We start from the raw sequence: 14,418 nt of genomic DNA, 5'->3' as shown, positions 1-14,418 counted from the left end.
TTTGTTCCCCCCTTGCCCCAGCTTTCCATTTTTTAATCTTCTCCTCTACTCTCTAAACCTTGCTGCCAAACCTACAGGTAGTGAACACACTGACATGGAATCCTGAACAAGGTAACCACAAGGTTGTTATACAAAGGCCATGCTACTGATTACAGTAGCACTAAGAGCTGCTTACAACAGCAGAAATGACTTTCATCCAAACTTAATTCAGCACTCTTTTCTTTACATATAGTATAAGCAAATACACTGTCACAAGAGCATTTTAGAGATTGTTATATTTTTGAAATTTACACAACTAGGCTCTCTAATTGTTTGCTACTGTGTAAGTTTAACACAATCTGGCTTTTAGCGGTGACAGAGGAAGCCGCAGAGGCTACTTCTGAAAAAAAAAAAAAAGTCCTTGAAACTTCTACAATGTCGACCAGAGCCAATTCCTAAAGGCTCTGATGACTGACATACTGGCTGGCCCAATTAGAGAGGTTAGCAAAGTTGCTGTGATGACATATTTAAGAAGTAAAAAAGTCACAATATTCCTTTCCTTTTCTCCTTGGAGGGGCGGTAAAGAGGGCCACTGGGATCCTTCCTAGCGTGGCCACCAGGGTTATGCCAGTGGGGCCCATCTCAGCACCAAGAATGAGCAGCCCCATGGCTGAGGCTAGTGCCAGGAGGGCTCAGTGCGGCTGGGAATGGCCGCACAGCCGAGATTAGCGCAGCTGTGGCAGCCGCTGTTGTTTCGGCATAGCTCACAATGAACTTGATTTGCTTGGCTGCTTTTAGCCAGAAGGGCAGAAGTGGCAGCAACAGCTCTTCCTTTCCAGCACCCTGCACAAGGAGAGAAGCTGAGTGGAGCTGGTGGCTGGCGTGGCTCACATGGTGCCAGTGGGGACCATGGGTCAGCAGAGAGAGGCACGGCAAGCAATTCCCTGATGCAGAGGCCGGATGAGATCAACCTTTCAGTGCTTCAAAACTCCATAAAACCTTTGATAGAACTTGAGAACAAATGAACCTACGAACAGCAATTCTCTCCTGAGTTGCAGAAAAGGTAAAGGTAAAAATATGTGAAGAGAACAACATGGTGACACTAAGGTCTATGCAAAAGAGGGAGGGGGAGGAGGAGGTGCTCTGGACGTCGGAGCTGAAATTCTTTCTGCAAGCCATGATGAGGACTATAATAGAACAAATTGTTTCCCTGTAATTCATTAATTGCATGAGGGGATGAAGAATTCTCTGGCAGCCTGTGCAAAAAAGGTGCTTGCACTAGAGCATGTGGATGCTGCAAAGCTGTGATCTGGTGAGAGGCTTGAACAGAGAGAAAGAACCCTTGCTTCTAGAGACAGTGGAAGAAGACCCTTGCTTTTATACTAGAACAACTCATCTTTAAAAGAGTATACCCCATAAACCAAATGGGACATGGTAAAGCAGTTGTGGGAAGACTGCTTTGCCCGTGAGAGGGACCCACATTGCAGCAGGTTTGGGTGGGACTGCTACTTGTTAAAATTAGAACTACATTGGAAGAGTTCACAGAGAACTGTATCCTGTGGGAAGGGCCCCATGGGCAGAGCAAAAGAGACTCCTGTCCCTAAGCAAACTGAAGAAAGATTGTTTAGAAGTGACAAACTGACTAAAAACCCCATGTTTTGTCTCCATGCAGGAAAGAAGGGCTGGAGGAGGGAAAAGGTGTTCTAAAGGTTTTAGTTCTCATTACACTTTTAATAGATTTTTTTTTTTATTTAAACCTTTTTAAGTTTTATGCCTGTTTTGCCCTTAAAATGCTTCTTCCCAATCCTTACCTCAACTCATGAACTCCTTTTTAATTGTTCTTTGCCCCTTGCTCTGCTCAACTATAGCATAGAAGAATGAGTGAATGATTTTTTGTGGGTGCACTGGCATTTGGCCAGCATCAAACACTCGACAGCTACCTATAAGCAAGCAGCGGATTTTACCTCCTAAGTAATTCTTCCCTCTCAAACTAGACATTTAATGGTCAAATACATGTGTTTCCAACTAAAACTAAAGACATGAGTCAAGTGAAGCATTTTGACATGCAGGTATGTCCCTCAGGTTCAGATACACAGCACACAGCAGACTGGACTCGGCCATTTATACATGAAATATTTGGCACATATTCACACCTCTTTTATCACAAAGCAGTCTTCACATCCTGCAAACATTTAAAAACTAAGGTAAATCATTTAATAGCCATCCAGACTTAAATGTGCTATTTATAAGACATTTTATAATAACTACACTGCAAACCAAAGTGTGTTGTATGTTCAGTAACATCAAGAGTTAAGATCAGCTCAACAGCTCTAGCTCAGCATAACACCAGGTGTTACCATGAGCCTGATTAGAAGCTTCACACTGAATCTACACTGCCACAGAGTACCACTCAACCTACACAAAGAATCACCTCAATCACAATATAAAGTAGAAAACTCCCTTTCAAGCAGGGACACTTGAGAATCAAAATATAGGTTCAACCTAGCTGATTGAAGAGTGTTTTAAAACTAATTTGCAGCAGTGAAAGAAAACAAAAACTCTCATAAGGAGTCTATCCAGCCTGGATTTTGCAGCTGATTAAACAGGTGAGAAGCAGACCCAGAAGTGTTTCATGAGCAAGATTAAGACAGTCACAGAAGACCAACATAAAGGAGAAACCACTTTTGTCATCTCACCTGCAAGCATGCAAGACTAGAGGTTTTTCCTCAAGAGTAATTATCAAAGACAAGAAGGTACCATCTATTCCCCAAGCTCACATGTGGGAGCACTGGGGCATTATTGACTGTTTTTTTTTTTAATTCTTACTTGAATCAGCACAAGAAAGAGCAGTGTGAGAATTAAATCAATATAGCAGAACCGAGTGGGTGGAATGGCATCACATTACCAATTGTTATGCCCTTTGAAATTGAAAAGAAACCAAAAATAGTGTGCAATTTCCATTAAGGAGACAGAATTTAAAAAAAAACAGTATGAAGAACTTTTAACTGTTTTCTCTTCCGAGACTCTGTGTTTTACCAGGTCACACTTTTTACTCCAACCTAACACACCACATCTGCAAATTTAACTGAAGTAAAATGAATGTAAACTACCTAATGCCCCAATGCTTAAAAACAATCAACCCAAACCGAGCAAAGAAAAGCCCCACCAAAACCCCCACAGGAAATCACTTCTCACCCAGAAATAATGTTGTAAAAGTAAGCATCCTAATTTAGTCAGTGCTGTGACAGACCAGCTGAAGAATATGATTTTCTTCACCAGATGAGTGCCAATATTGAGATTAAGCCCCAAAAGACATCAAAGCTGCAAACTGAACTTCTCTGTAGTTCAGTGTACTCAGTTTCTCTTCTTCAGCAAGTGACATAGCCAGTGCCATCAGCAGAGGAAATATATTGCAGACTATTCCTCATCGTACACAAGAGTAACCAGGACAGCTGATCTACACATAGGCACAGGTGAACGCTTTACGTGCAAGGCCCCAGGAGGAAGTACAATGAAGAAGGGGCTGCTCAAACAAAACAACTCACAAATTTGACACTGCTGTCCTCTTCCCTAGGGTTTTGAGGCTTGAGCCGATCCATGATGGAAGAGGAGTTGAACTAGATGACCTTCAAAGGTCCCTTCCAACCAAAATTATTCTATGATTCCACAATAAACCCTTTCAACTACAGCAGTGTGCTCTTAGAGGACCCCACAGTTTCTCCCAGTGGCAGTCATGGATGTACACTTGGGGCATCCCATGGCAACACTGGCAACTATGATGCTGGGAGATCTCTTGCAGCAGGAAGCATTGGAATCCCTGGCCTTTGCATTACCTAAGGTGTGCACTTACAGTGCAGCTCATGCACTACTGCCACTCTGATTCTATCTATTTCTTCCAGCACGGTTTGGAGGCAGTACTTAAAAGATAGTAAACTCAGGTGCTGGGCAGCTCAAGGCTGTTTTCCAGCACAATTCCTCTCTCTACAGGTGGATGAGATCAGGTCAAGTCACTAAGGTGCACTAATTCAAGCTAAATGCAGTAAAGAAGATGCTGAAAGCTGGAAGCATTAGGAGCTACTACTCACTATGAATTAGTGGGTTCTTTGAGCACTAACCTTATCAAACAGCTCAGCAGCTCCAGGCAAAAGATATTCCACAATGACTGAATTTCATGGCAAACATAAGATGTATAAACCCAAGGACTGAAGAAACCACACAAATCTTGCAGCTGTGTTAATGCTGAAAAGCTCTGGAGAAAACGGGCAACAAACTATCCTCTTTCACTGCTCTGAAGTGTTAATTAATTGAATTGTTCATTGTAACAAACAGCTTCAACAATTGCCTGGTTCAAGGGATTAATAAATCCTCCTCTGCACAGCATGCTTTACCTTTTGTAAGTCACTGATATCTTCCTAACTAGCAGTGCTTGATAGCATACAACCAGAGGAATAGAAAAAATTGAAATTCAAATTAGTTAGGAAGAATCTAAGAAATATGTGTACCTTTTTATTTAATACTAAGGCAGAAAAAAAAACTATGCTATGTCTATGCTTTTGAATTGGTCTCATTCCTTTATTTCAGAAAATTCAGCTGGAAACAGGGGCTGACAAATAGTTAACTATGGCTCTTCCAGAAGACTAGAAATCCTCACCTACTGAAGACAGACTTGCTGAAAAAACCCATTATTCAAAAATCAGTTCTGTTGGCCTGTACTTGCTTACATTAATCTCCTCTCGGGGAGAATTACCATGAATTTGGCCCTGTCAACTAAAATACACTGACTTCTGTTCATGACCCTGGAACCTCCACATTCAGGCTTCATCCCTGAACTCATCAAGAAACTGACTGTGTCTCACAAGAGATCCAGTATGCACAGGATATGCTTGGTTTTTAATGATCATCTGAAACAAAGTGTATCAATTCAAATTCCAAGATGTGGCAAAAAAATGTAAAAAGGAGCTTTGGTTGTTCTGGACTCAGACCTGAGCTGAAGTATCCATGTATCGCAAAAAATAATCCAAGATGGTGAGGCTACTGGCATTTTCTACCTATATATTACACCTAGAGTACTCCTCACCCTTAGCACTGAGGTATGCAAGATGAGGTCTGGTAGCACGGAGCATTGAGAAATAGTTAAATAGGTCTATTAAGATAAGAAAGGTTGTTCTTTAACATTACAAGGTTTGCTAACTTCATTCTGTGGTATCACATGGGCCAACAGAAATCCTTGTAACAACTCTCACTGACCTTCCTTTTAAGGGTGGCAACGAAAAATTGTTAATTTTCTCTAAATCCTCTATCAGCAAAATCAGAAAATGCATAATTCCTTACGCCCACTCCTGTTGCATTGACACAGTGCTGTTGCAGACAAGAGATTCAAACCTGAGACATCCAGATAAAGTCCAATCAACAAAATCTCATTAAGAAAACCTTTCAAAAACAGAATAAACACAGCTTCATCAAATTCTAACCAAAATAAAGGGTAGTAGCATATAAATAATTAACTCCCTTGCCCCAATTAAAACCATTTTGGGTTCAATTAAGAGTACCTATAGCCTTAACAATATAAGACTGGGTACAATCTTACAACTGACGATGGTTTTGTTAATGAGTCTTTTATTTTCACCAGCGAAACAGAAAATTATGCTCCTCGGAAATTTACAGCAGTGAATCGTGTTTCTACAATTTCTGACAGCTCCAGTGACAAAAAATGGCCTAATTTCATGAAAAGGCTTTAGTAACATGTACTGCTCAAGTGAATCCTCAATGGCATCCTAAAGTCTCAAACAGTAATTAATTTCTTAAGCAGCTTTGAGAAATAGTTTTGAAAAATAAGATCAGTGATTCTGCTTAAAGCAGCAAGTCTACCCTGTACTTCCATTCCAATGTTTCTGCCATGACACTATCTCTCTTCCTACTACTACTGCCCATGTAGGGTATTCCTCTTGGCAAAGAAAAAAGAAGTAATTGACATCTCAACAGACAATCAATTGGAAGACCCATGTTAGCAATTCCATATTTCAACAGAAAGAGAATATATGATAAAATTCCAGTGGTGTGCATACTTGATTACTGTACAGCCATGCAAATGCAACAACGATTGCAACAAACTAATTTACTAGGTTACTGATAAAAGTGAAATTCTAGAAATCAAGTCTTTAATCTTGAATTAAGATGACTTAAGAAGAAATTTTCAAGTCTTGTCACCTCAGCAATCTTAAAGTCAGCACCTGAATTTCTATGACAGAAAAATATTTTTAAAGAATTCATGCTGATGAAAGTATTAGTAAAGGAGAAGCACTGGTCTGTCTAGTTCCAAAGTGCAGGGACAGGGAGTAGATTCTGGAATGAAGAAACAGGAAGATGGCCCAGCACGAGGGACTTGGCATATTTACAGCAGAGGCACGGAAGAGAAGTTGTTCAACAGGCTTTTTATCACCAGGAAGTTCCTACATCACTTAGTAGAGCACTTGTCAAAGGCAGCATGGAAAGGAAGACCACCAGCTCAAAAGACACTGCCCTCAAGCACTGCAAAGTTAAGGTAAAAATGACCACATGAAGGGGAAATGTCCCTGTACTGCAGCAGACACCCTGATTAGTGCAATGCCTCACTGGAGCACAGAGGTTCTGGCCGTGCCCAATCAAGCCTGCACAACACCTAAGGAAACTGATAGAGATGGAAGATTAATAGCCTCCATATGTCAAAACAGCCATGGCTAATCCCCAGTCCTGAACAGGGAAACTGATCTTCACACAACGCAATATACACCAGCTCAGACCACTTCAGCATCTTCCTTAGTACACTACTTCCACAGCACAAAATAGAGTTGAGAGCCAGTGGAACTGTTTAAACAAGGACTGAACACACACACAGCTGCACTGCTCATTTCCAACAAAAAATATGACTTTTTACTTTTCCCTGATATGCTTGGACTTTTTCCTCTTTGCTCATTAAAGGCTAAGCTCACAACACATGGTAAAAAACACTCGCACCACCAGAACTCCAAGAACTTCATCCTGATGTTTCAAGAGACTGAAAAAACTCTTCCACAAAATACATGGCACCCCTAACAGCACTATATTTAATTTTTATTCAAAACTTTTTCAATAAATATATTTAACTTCTATATCCAAAGAAAACTTAATTATTATCTTTGGGATTTGTGAAATAAAACTGAACATCACTGATGAACTGTATCTGACGAAATATAGCAGATGAATAATTTGGCAAAATTCCAGGAAGGGTTCAGCAATGTCATCAGTTATATTTAATTAAAAATCAGTCAATCGTACACCCTACAACTACTAGTTCTACAGTTGATCCTAAGGGGAGGTGGGGGGAGAAGGAAATGGAGTACACCACTTTTTCCATTACTTCATAGTGCATTCAGACTTCTGTATACCAAAATGCTAACTTAACCATTACTGGGCTCTGTTTACTATTTTACCCTTTCCCCTGCCTCCATCTGAATTCTTCTCCAATAATTTCTGGACTGCCTAGGAATTATGTGTGTTCAAAAGAATCATAAAGACTCAATTATTTCAGATGTTCAAATGTTGAGATCCACTTTTGCTCTAAATTCCTCAGAATTTCTGAGCAGTAGAACATCTACTTGCAGATCTAATAGCAAATAGTTAAAACTATAAAAACTCTATGAGCTAGACACTTTTTTTAAATGGAAGTGCAAGTTTAAGGAGAACAGTGATTGCTAATCCTGTGGGTGTTTTTTTTTTTTTTTTGATTCAAGCTAATTATGCAGATTCCTGCTGTACTACAGGAACTCTGAATTGTAAAATGTCTTTCAAATGGAAAAATGTTTCTATTAGAAACTCTACATGCCTGTAAAGTGACTAGAAGAGGTTAGTCTGGTTACAGTGTGTTGAACACACAAAGACAAAGTGTACACACTTCTGACCTCAGAATTTGTCAGGTAAGTGGAAATGCTGGCTTGTGAGCAAACCCATTCACATGAGATAGGCACTGACCATGCAAGATGCTTACTATGGAACAAACAAAACAACCAAACTCTAAAAGCTAATTATTGCCTTTTGCTATGCAAAGCTGGGCAGGCTGGTAACATTTGTGTTACAGGTATACATCTTAAAAAAGAAAAAAAATGAGGCCTCAGGAATTGAAAACACACCCAAAACAGATTGAAAAACACCCCAACTTTATGCTTCACTTGCAAAAACACATGGCAGTTACCCACTTAGCTCCTGTGCTTATTACTTCCATGAGATTCAGAATGGGAATGGGTTTATACTTGTGTTAACAGCCTTTGCACCAGCAATTACATATCTGCAAGGTATTGCATCCTTTCAGTAACACCTGGGCCAGTTCCCAAAGCATCTGTTGAAAAAACCTCACCCAGGCATGCTGAACAGGACATATGGCCAGGCTGCACCAGGAGGCAGCATGGGTTTACCCAGGACCACCTCCTTCCTGGCAGGGGGCTCAGAGCTGCACAGGCAGCTCTTCCTACTGCTGTTCAGCTTCCCACAGAACACTACAAGATGTGGCAGAGATAGAAGTGCTACAGTCTCCAGAAAAGATGTGTAGAATGAGGAGAGGCTGCAGGATGACAGAGGTGTGAAGGGAAGAGTGACGGCACAGAACGGAAGTAATTTTTCTTATGGCCCGCACTTAGGACTTCCTAAAAGATGTCTCACTAATTCAAGTCAAACACATAACTAAAACTTCACAAAGTAGGGTCATTATCTGTAACAGGGCATACAAGCAGTTCATTAGCAAAATTTTCAGCGTGAAGAAAACGAGCTTTGAGCCTTTTCTATCCACCACGTGTTATAAAGATACCACATCACAAGGGAGTCTTAAATACCAGACTACACATCTGTCTCCCAGGCTCATCCCTGTGAGAGACAGGAAAAGATCACAATGACACAACAGCTTTTAGCCTATCCAGATATCTCGAACACCACAATTTTTATTAAAGACCTTCAGTTTAAAAAAAAAGTGTACAGAAATCTGCTTGCACTGGGGCACACCTTTTCTAGTCTGAATCAGGTTATGAATACAAGGGTGCTGAGCCAGCACTTTCTCCAAAGACACTCTTTTTCCTTATTTGTTCCTGCCCTCCACACAAATACTGAGACATATCCAAGCAAAGGAAAAAATTTAAAAAAAAAAAGAAAGAAAAAAAAGGAAAGGAACAAAAAACCAACCAAACCCGCTCAGATTTAAACACGGACAAGCTCCTTGATTCAGTGTACCCTGTAATCACACAAACCATCCTCAATGCAAAGGATGGATCACTGAGCAGCAAGGCTAGATCTGTCCCAGCCCATAACACATGAAAAACTACATACTCAGTACAAGGTCATACCAACTCAAAAGCATGACTGAATCTTTCAAAGCAGAAATCAGATTTATAGTTCATATTTACTTTTTAACCCCAACTGACACTGCATGTCTCATGGCCACATGCCTGTGCATAGGGCTTTCTAGCTCTACATGCTCAATTTTCATAAAATATTTTGGAAACAAATGACAGAAGACTGTACACATCCCTCCCACTTAAGTGGCAGAAGTTTAGAGAACCTTAAGAGTGCTGTTGCTCCAACAGGACAACAGTACTCATCTTACTTCTGATCTTTGGAATGACTCAAAATAGTACTCTAAGTCTCTTTCAAAGACAACATGAGATTTTAAGACAAAACTGACTTCTTCTGAGAGAAAACAGCTTGATCTATATACAGAATCTTCTAAATAAACCCACTGAAGTTGCTCACTAACAAACTTAAGACACTTGCAATTCAACCCAAGTCCTCAGAAACACAATGCTCCTGCAACACCGCATGAAACAAGTTTCTTAAGATGTAGCTGAATTGGGCCCACTTTGCAGGTATTTGGACTGTAGACCATCTTAACCTCATTCTGAAAACCAGGCTTCTTGCCTAAATTACATTGAATGTTCTCTCATCCATACGCCAGCCACCACCCAGCAAAATCGACTGACAAATTTCCACAAGAGTTGGCCGCAAATTAAACTTCGGGAAGACTTCAAAACCTTCATCCTTCTTCACTTCCTCCTTCGAAAGCCATCTTCTCACCGAGCAACAAACACGGTTATTGCCTACAGCAAAACAATGAGTTATAAAAGAAAAAAAAAAATAAAGCGAACCCAGGGTAGGTGTTCGGCAGGACAGCGTCTGCAACGGCGAGCGATGAATGAAGCGGCCGCGGGGCATTTCCCGGAGCCCGGGGTGCCTCACCGCGGCCAGCGACGGGACCCGGTGGGCGAGCGGGCGGACGCGGCGGCCCCAGCGCGGCCCCAGCCAGGCGGGACAGGGTGCAGGTGACGGGCGGCGCTGGGGCCGGCCTGCCCCGGCCGTAAGGAGCCGCGGCCGGGGTGGTGGCGCCGGGACTCTGCTCCCCGCCGGCTCCGGGTACGAGCTGGGGCCTCCTCAACCCGCTCCCCGCAGCCGAGCCCGGGCCTCCCGCTCCGCCACTCACCAGGATGCGCTTGAAGAGCGCGTTTTCCTTGGGCGGCAGGCTCACGGACGGCATCCTCCCCGCCGCCGGCTCCGGCGCCGCCGAAGGGTTCCGAGGAGGAGACTGAGTGGGCGGGCGGGCGTGCTACGTCCCGTCTCCGCCGCTCGGCCACCGCCGCCGTGAGCCTCCCCGCTGGAATTTAGCCGCTCCCGCCGCCTGCCGCCCGCGGGCCCGGCCCTTCCAAGTCCTTCCCGGCCCCTCCGGCCGCCGCGCGCGCCGGGCTCCCCGCGCCAGCCCCGGGCGCGCTCACGTGGTCCCGAGCGGCCGCCGAGCCGCCGCCAAAATGGCAGCGCGGCGCTTCCCCAGCCGGGTCACGGCGTCCCCGCGCATGCGCCGCGGCCCCGCGCCGGCCCCGCCTCGCCCATTGTGCGGGCTCCGCCGCGGAGCCGGGGCCGGCCCGGGGTGGTTCCGGAGCGGCGGCGCCGCTGCCCGGTGCCGGCGGCGGGCGGGAAAGAGCGGAGAGCCATGGGGTTGCGCAGGGCCCGCCGGGTCTCGCGCGGCGGAGCTCGCCCGCCCGGGCGCCGGGGCACGGGCGGGGCGGGGTGATCCCACCCCCGCGGGCGGAGCCGGGTCCGCTCGACAAGATGGCGGCGGGCCTGAGGGCGGTGAGGCGCTGGGGGCTGGTGACGGCACCACCCAGCCTTGGTGAGCGGCGGTGGTAGGGGGAGAGCCCCTTCGGGGCAGGCTGGTGGGCTTTGCTCCGGTCCGGCCTGGCTCGGTCGGGCCCGGCCCGGCCCGGCCCGGCCCGGCCTATTGACCTAGTCAGGCGGCGGCGTCCCCGCCAGCCAGTCCGCGTCTGGCGTTAGAGGAAGCTTCGGTGGTAGCTTCTCTCCTTTTACTGTTTTTAATCGAAGCCCATTAGTTATTTTCTAATCTTTTATTTATGTGTTTTAAGTTGGTGTTGCTTCCAGGCCGGGGGGAGGGCTCACCACGTCTCTCCGCAATGGTGGTGCCGGCCCTTCCCTGGAGGGCTGTGCCCGTAGCGCGCTTGATTAGAGGGGGATCGGAGGTGGGGAAGGCCCGGGGCTGGGGGCTTTAGGCAGGGGACAGTGAGAGACATCCTTATAGAGCAGAAGACCCGGGGGGAAATTGTTACTGTGGCCGGGGAACGGGCAAAAATCACTGCTTTTGAGTGGTTGGCAGCACCCCCCGTGCCCTCTCTCGCGCGTCAGCGAGCGTGTGCTGCGGGGATCCTACATAGGGATAGGTTATAACACTGTTATTGAGACCACTTCATCATTGCATTCGCTCGGGGTTTGTTGTTGTGGTTTGGTTGTTTTCCCAGATTGCATGAATGTCAGTAAATGCTTGGTAGTCTAACCCTGAAGAATGTTAATGCATTTGTAATCTTGTGCCTTTTTAGCTTTTACTCGTTCTGCATCTGTTGTGAACAAAGCAAATAATGCCCAACCAAACTGGCTGGGAGTTGGCTTGGCGTTTGGCACCAGTGCTGCCTTGTGGGCTCTCGTAAGTGTTTTGATTTGGTTTTGTTGAACTTGACTATTCCTTAAAAATCGTAATAGTGATATGAATGCAGTGACTGCAACCAGCTGAGTTTACTGAGGCAATGGATGGTCATAGCAGGTGTCAAATTTGAAGCATGATTATGTTCATTACTTATGTTTTCCCAGCATTATGTTGTGCTCTTATTTTAAGAAATTAACAACTTCTTAAGCTTCTCTCTGTTGCAAACTTAAAACAGCCACAACAGAGTTAATTCTTCAAGCCTGTTGGATTAATGCTTTCGCAGTGTTTTCCCCATAGTCTTTCCAAAACAAGAGAAGACCTAGGGATGTGCCCAGATAGTGTTGTATTTATCAGACTACCAATGTGTTCTCTTCTCTTCTCACTTTTCAGCTGGTTAAAGTGGTTTTAGCTGATTTCAATAGATTAAGACCCCCTTTTTCCTGAGCAAAGTGCAGATGTAAGATGCTCTCTGTTTCAGAGAACTCACAGACTTTATGGTGTTAAAGCAAGCAGGGTGTAGTAGCTCTCAGGAAGATTTGTGCAGGATCACAGCACTCCCCATGGTGACAGTGTTTTCAGGGTGGGATGGAGTCCCTTTGGGGTTTCTCCCTTTTTTGGGGGTGGTGAATTATAACTGGTAGTGGGATCCCCACCATGTGGTCAAGAGAAAATGTTTGTCTTGTGAGGCATTGTTTTCACAACTTTTTCAGTTGTTAATTTAGATATGTTGTGTTCTGGACGGTCCCAGTTACATACTGGTTTGCATTCTGATAACAGGTATTTGATATTCTGTAAACTCTCTCTGTTGTCTGGATCCAGCTGTGAATTGTGTAGATGTTTATAATATACTGCTCTCTTATAGCTGATCAAGCAGCATGAAGAAGATGTAATGGAATATGAAAGAAGAAAAGCGAGAGCACATAAGTGTACACAATGTTCATAGTAAGTATGCACATACAAATGCTTTTGACTTAGCTGAACACAAATTCTGAAGATCTTTGACATCTTTTAGGAGTCAAGATACTGAACTGACTTATAGTCTTCTTTTTTTCCTCGGTATTTTGCATTTTGGCTTTTGCTATTCTTTTAAATAATTTTAAATCATTCCCAGGTTTAAAATTATAAGGTGGCTGATCTGTATTTTTATATATTCACTTGTGTGTGTATTCCCTCTTAGCTTTCTATCTTGAGCATGCAAACTCTTAGAAAATAGTACATCTCCTACAATGTCTGCAATAAATAAAGGTTGTAAATTTAATACCTTAAATGAGTAAGTGGCTCAGTGGCAGGGAAACAAGAGTGACTAATGATAGCTTATCTTTCATCTTGTTTTTTCTTTTAACATGTGTACAGTGGTGTCTGTGCCTGTTGATGTGCACTATAGGGCAAAGTGTATGTAGTCATTGTCCCTTTTCAGTATAAAAAATATAGTTTGTGTTTCTGCTAGCTAAGAAATCTTTGGGGATTATGGCCTCAGAGGAATTAATATGCCACATGAAAAAAATCCTTATACTATAGAAAAACTTGTGCTGTGGTTATTTTTCCCCATAAACATTGCTCTACAGATAAAAATGCAGGATGTTATGAGACTTTTCTTGCCACTTTCATCACATCTATTTTTCTTATTGCCAAGAATTTTTTCTTTTCTTTCTTAGGCTGATGACATGGTCACAAAGAGATGTGCACTACAGGGCCAAGTGTATGGGGTCATTGTCCTACGAATAAATGAGCACAGAAGAAGTAAAAAGTTACCTAATTACTTGTATGTTCATACATTTCATGTGCATAATTAAAAATAAATTATAAAGTCTTGAAGAAACCTGAAACTACTTTCTTTACCATTAATATTTCATTCTGCTGGTCTTGAAGTTGTTTTATGTTTTCATTTCTATTTCATAGTTTATCAGTCTTATTTTCAAAACTGTTTTTGCTATTCTGGAAGGTTTATTACAAAATTAAACATCAGTTCAGATGAAGTTCAGTAAATATTCCAGAAGTGTAGTCTTGCTCTGCCATCACTTTCACTGCTAAATTTATAAAATAAGCAAATATAAGAATAGGATCTGTATAAAGTATGCATTTTCCTGTGAGCATTTTGGGGACTGGCTGTGCCTGAAAGGTGCCCACAGGGGATGGACTGCACAGCCCATGTCAGCCTTGGGTGTGAGCACTGCCTTCTGAACACTTCTGCCCTCTCTTCTAGCATCAAGGTCAGTCAAGGACAAAGGCTGGAAGAAAGGCATCATGGCAGAATATGATGGCATTAGATGATCATTAGGGAACAAAGAAGCTCTGTATAGAAAAAGGAAGGGAAACAGGGCTACTGCCTAACAGTGTGGGTAGGACAAGGATAGCTGCACAAGTTTGACCAGGAGATGCCCATCACTGTCACAGTCGACATGATCCCAGAGCAGCAATTCACTTCTAGTGTTTCACTGCTGACGCCGAACGCCTTTGGC

The 14,418-nt window shown here is 43.6% G+C and overlaps 2 protein-coding genes across 2 annotated transcripts in view; one reads left to right on the top strand and one right to left on the bottom strand.

Annotated features, from left to right (window-relative positions):
• The window catches only part of NAA15 (N-alpha-acetyltransferase 15, NatA auxiliary subunit), a 37,605-nt gene extending 26,857 nt beyond the window's left edge, over positions 1–10,748 (bottom strand). The window contains exon 1 of the mRNA XM_059843802.1: positions 10,454–10,748. Within this exon, the coding sequence (XP_059699785.1) occupies positions 10,454–10,507 (54 nt within the window). The 5' untranslated portion in view covers positions 10,508–10,748. The remainder of the gene's footprint in view (positions 1–10,453) is intronic.
• A 90-nt stretch (positions 10,749–10,838) lies between these two features.
• Positions 10,839–13,785, top strand: NDUFC1 (NADH:ubiquinone oxidoreductase subunit C1). The gene is made up of 4 exons (XM_059843805.1): positions 10,839–11,137; positions 11,856–11,959; positions 12,822–12,901; positions 13,615–13,785. Coding segments are annotated over exons 1-4 (246 nt in total). The 5' UTR covers positions 10,839–11,076; the 3' UTR covers positions 13,616–13,785.
• Positions 13,786–14,418: the final 633 nt, after the last annotated feature.

The sequence above is a fragment of the Haemorhous mexicanus genome, chromosome 4 (genome assembly GCF_027477595.1).
Source record: "Haemorhous mexicanus isolate bHaeMex1 chromosome 4, bHaeMex1.pri, whole genome shotgun sequence".
Lineage (NCBI taxonomy): Eukaryota > Metazoa > Chordata > Aves > Passeriformes > Fringillidae > Haemorhous > Haemorhous mexicanus.
Note: the sequence above shows the minus strand (reverse complement) of the source record. Positions and strands in the feature narration are given on the sequence as shown.

Excerpts from the sequence above, each read along its gene's own strand:
- NDUFC1 (XM_059843805.1), top strand. The coding sequence starts at position 11,077 with ATGGCGGCGGGCCTGAGGGCGGTGAGGCGCTGGGGGCTGGTGACGGCA. Across the intron at positions 11,138-11,855 it reads GACGGCACCACCCAGCCTTG|CTTTTACTCGTTCTGCATCT; the intron begins GTGAGCGGCGGT and ends GTGCCTTTTTAG. Across the intron at positions 11,960-12,821 it reads GTGCTGCCTTGTGGGCTCTC|CTGATCAAGCAGCATGAAGA; the intron begins GTAAGTGTTTTG and ends GCTCTCTTATAG.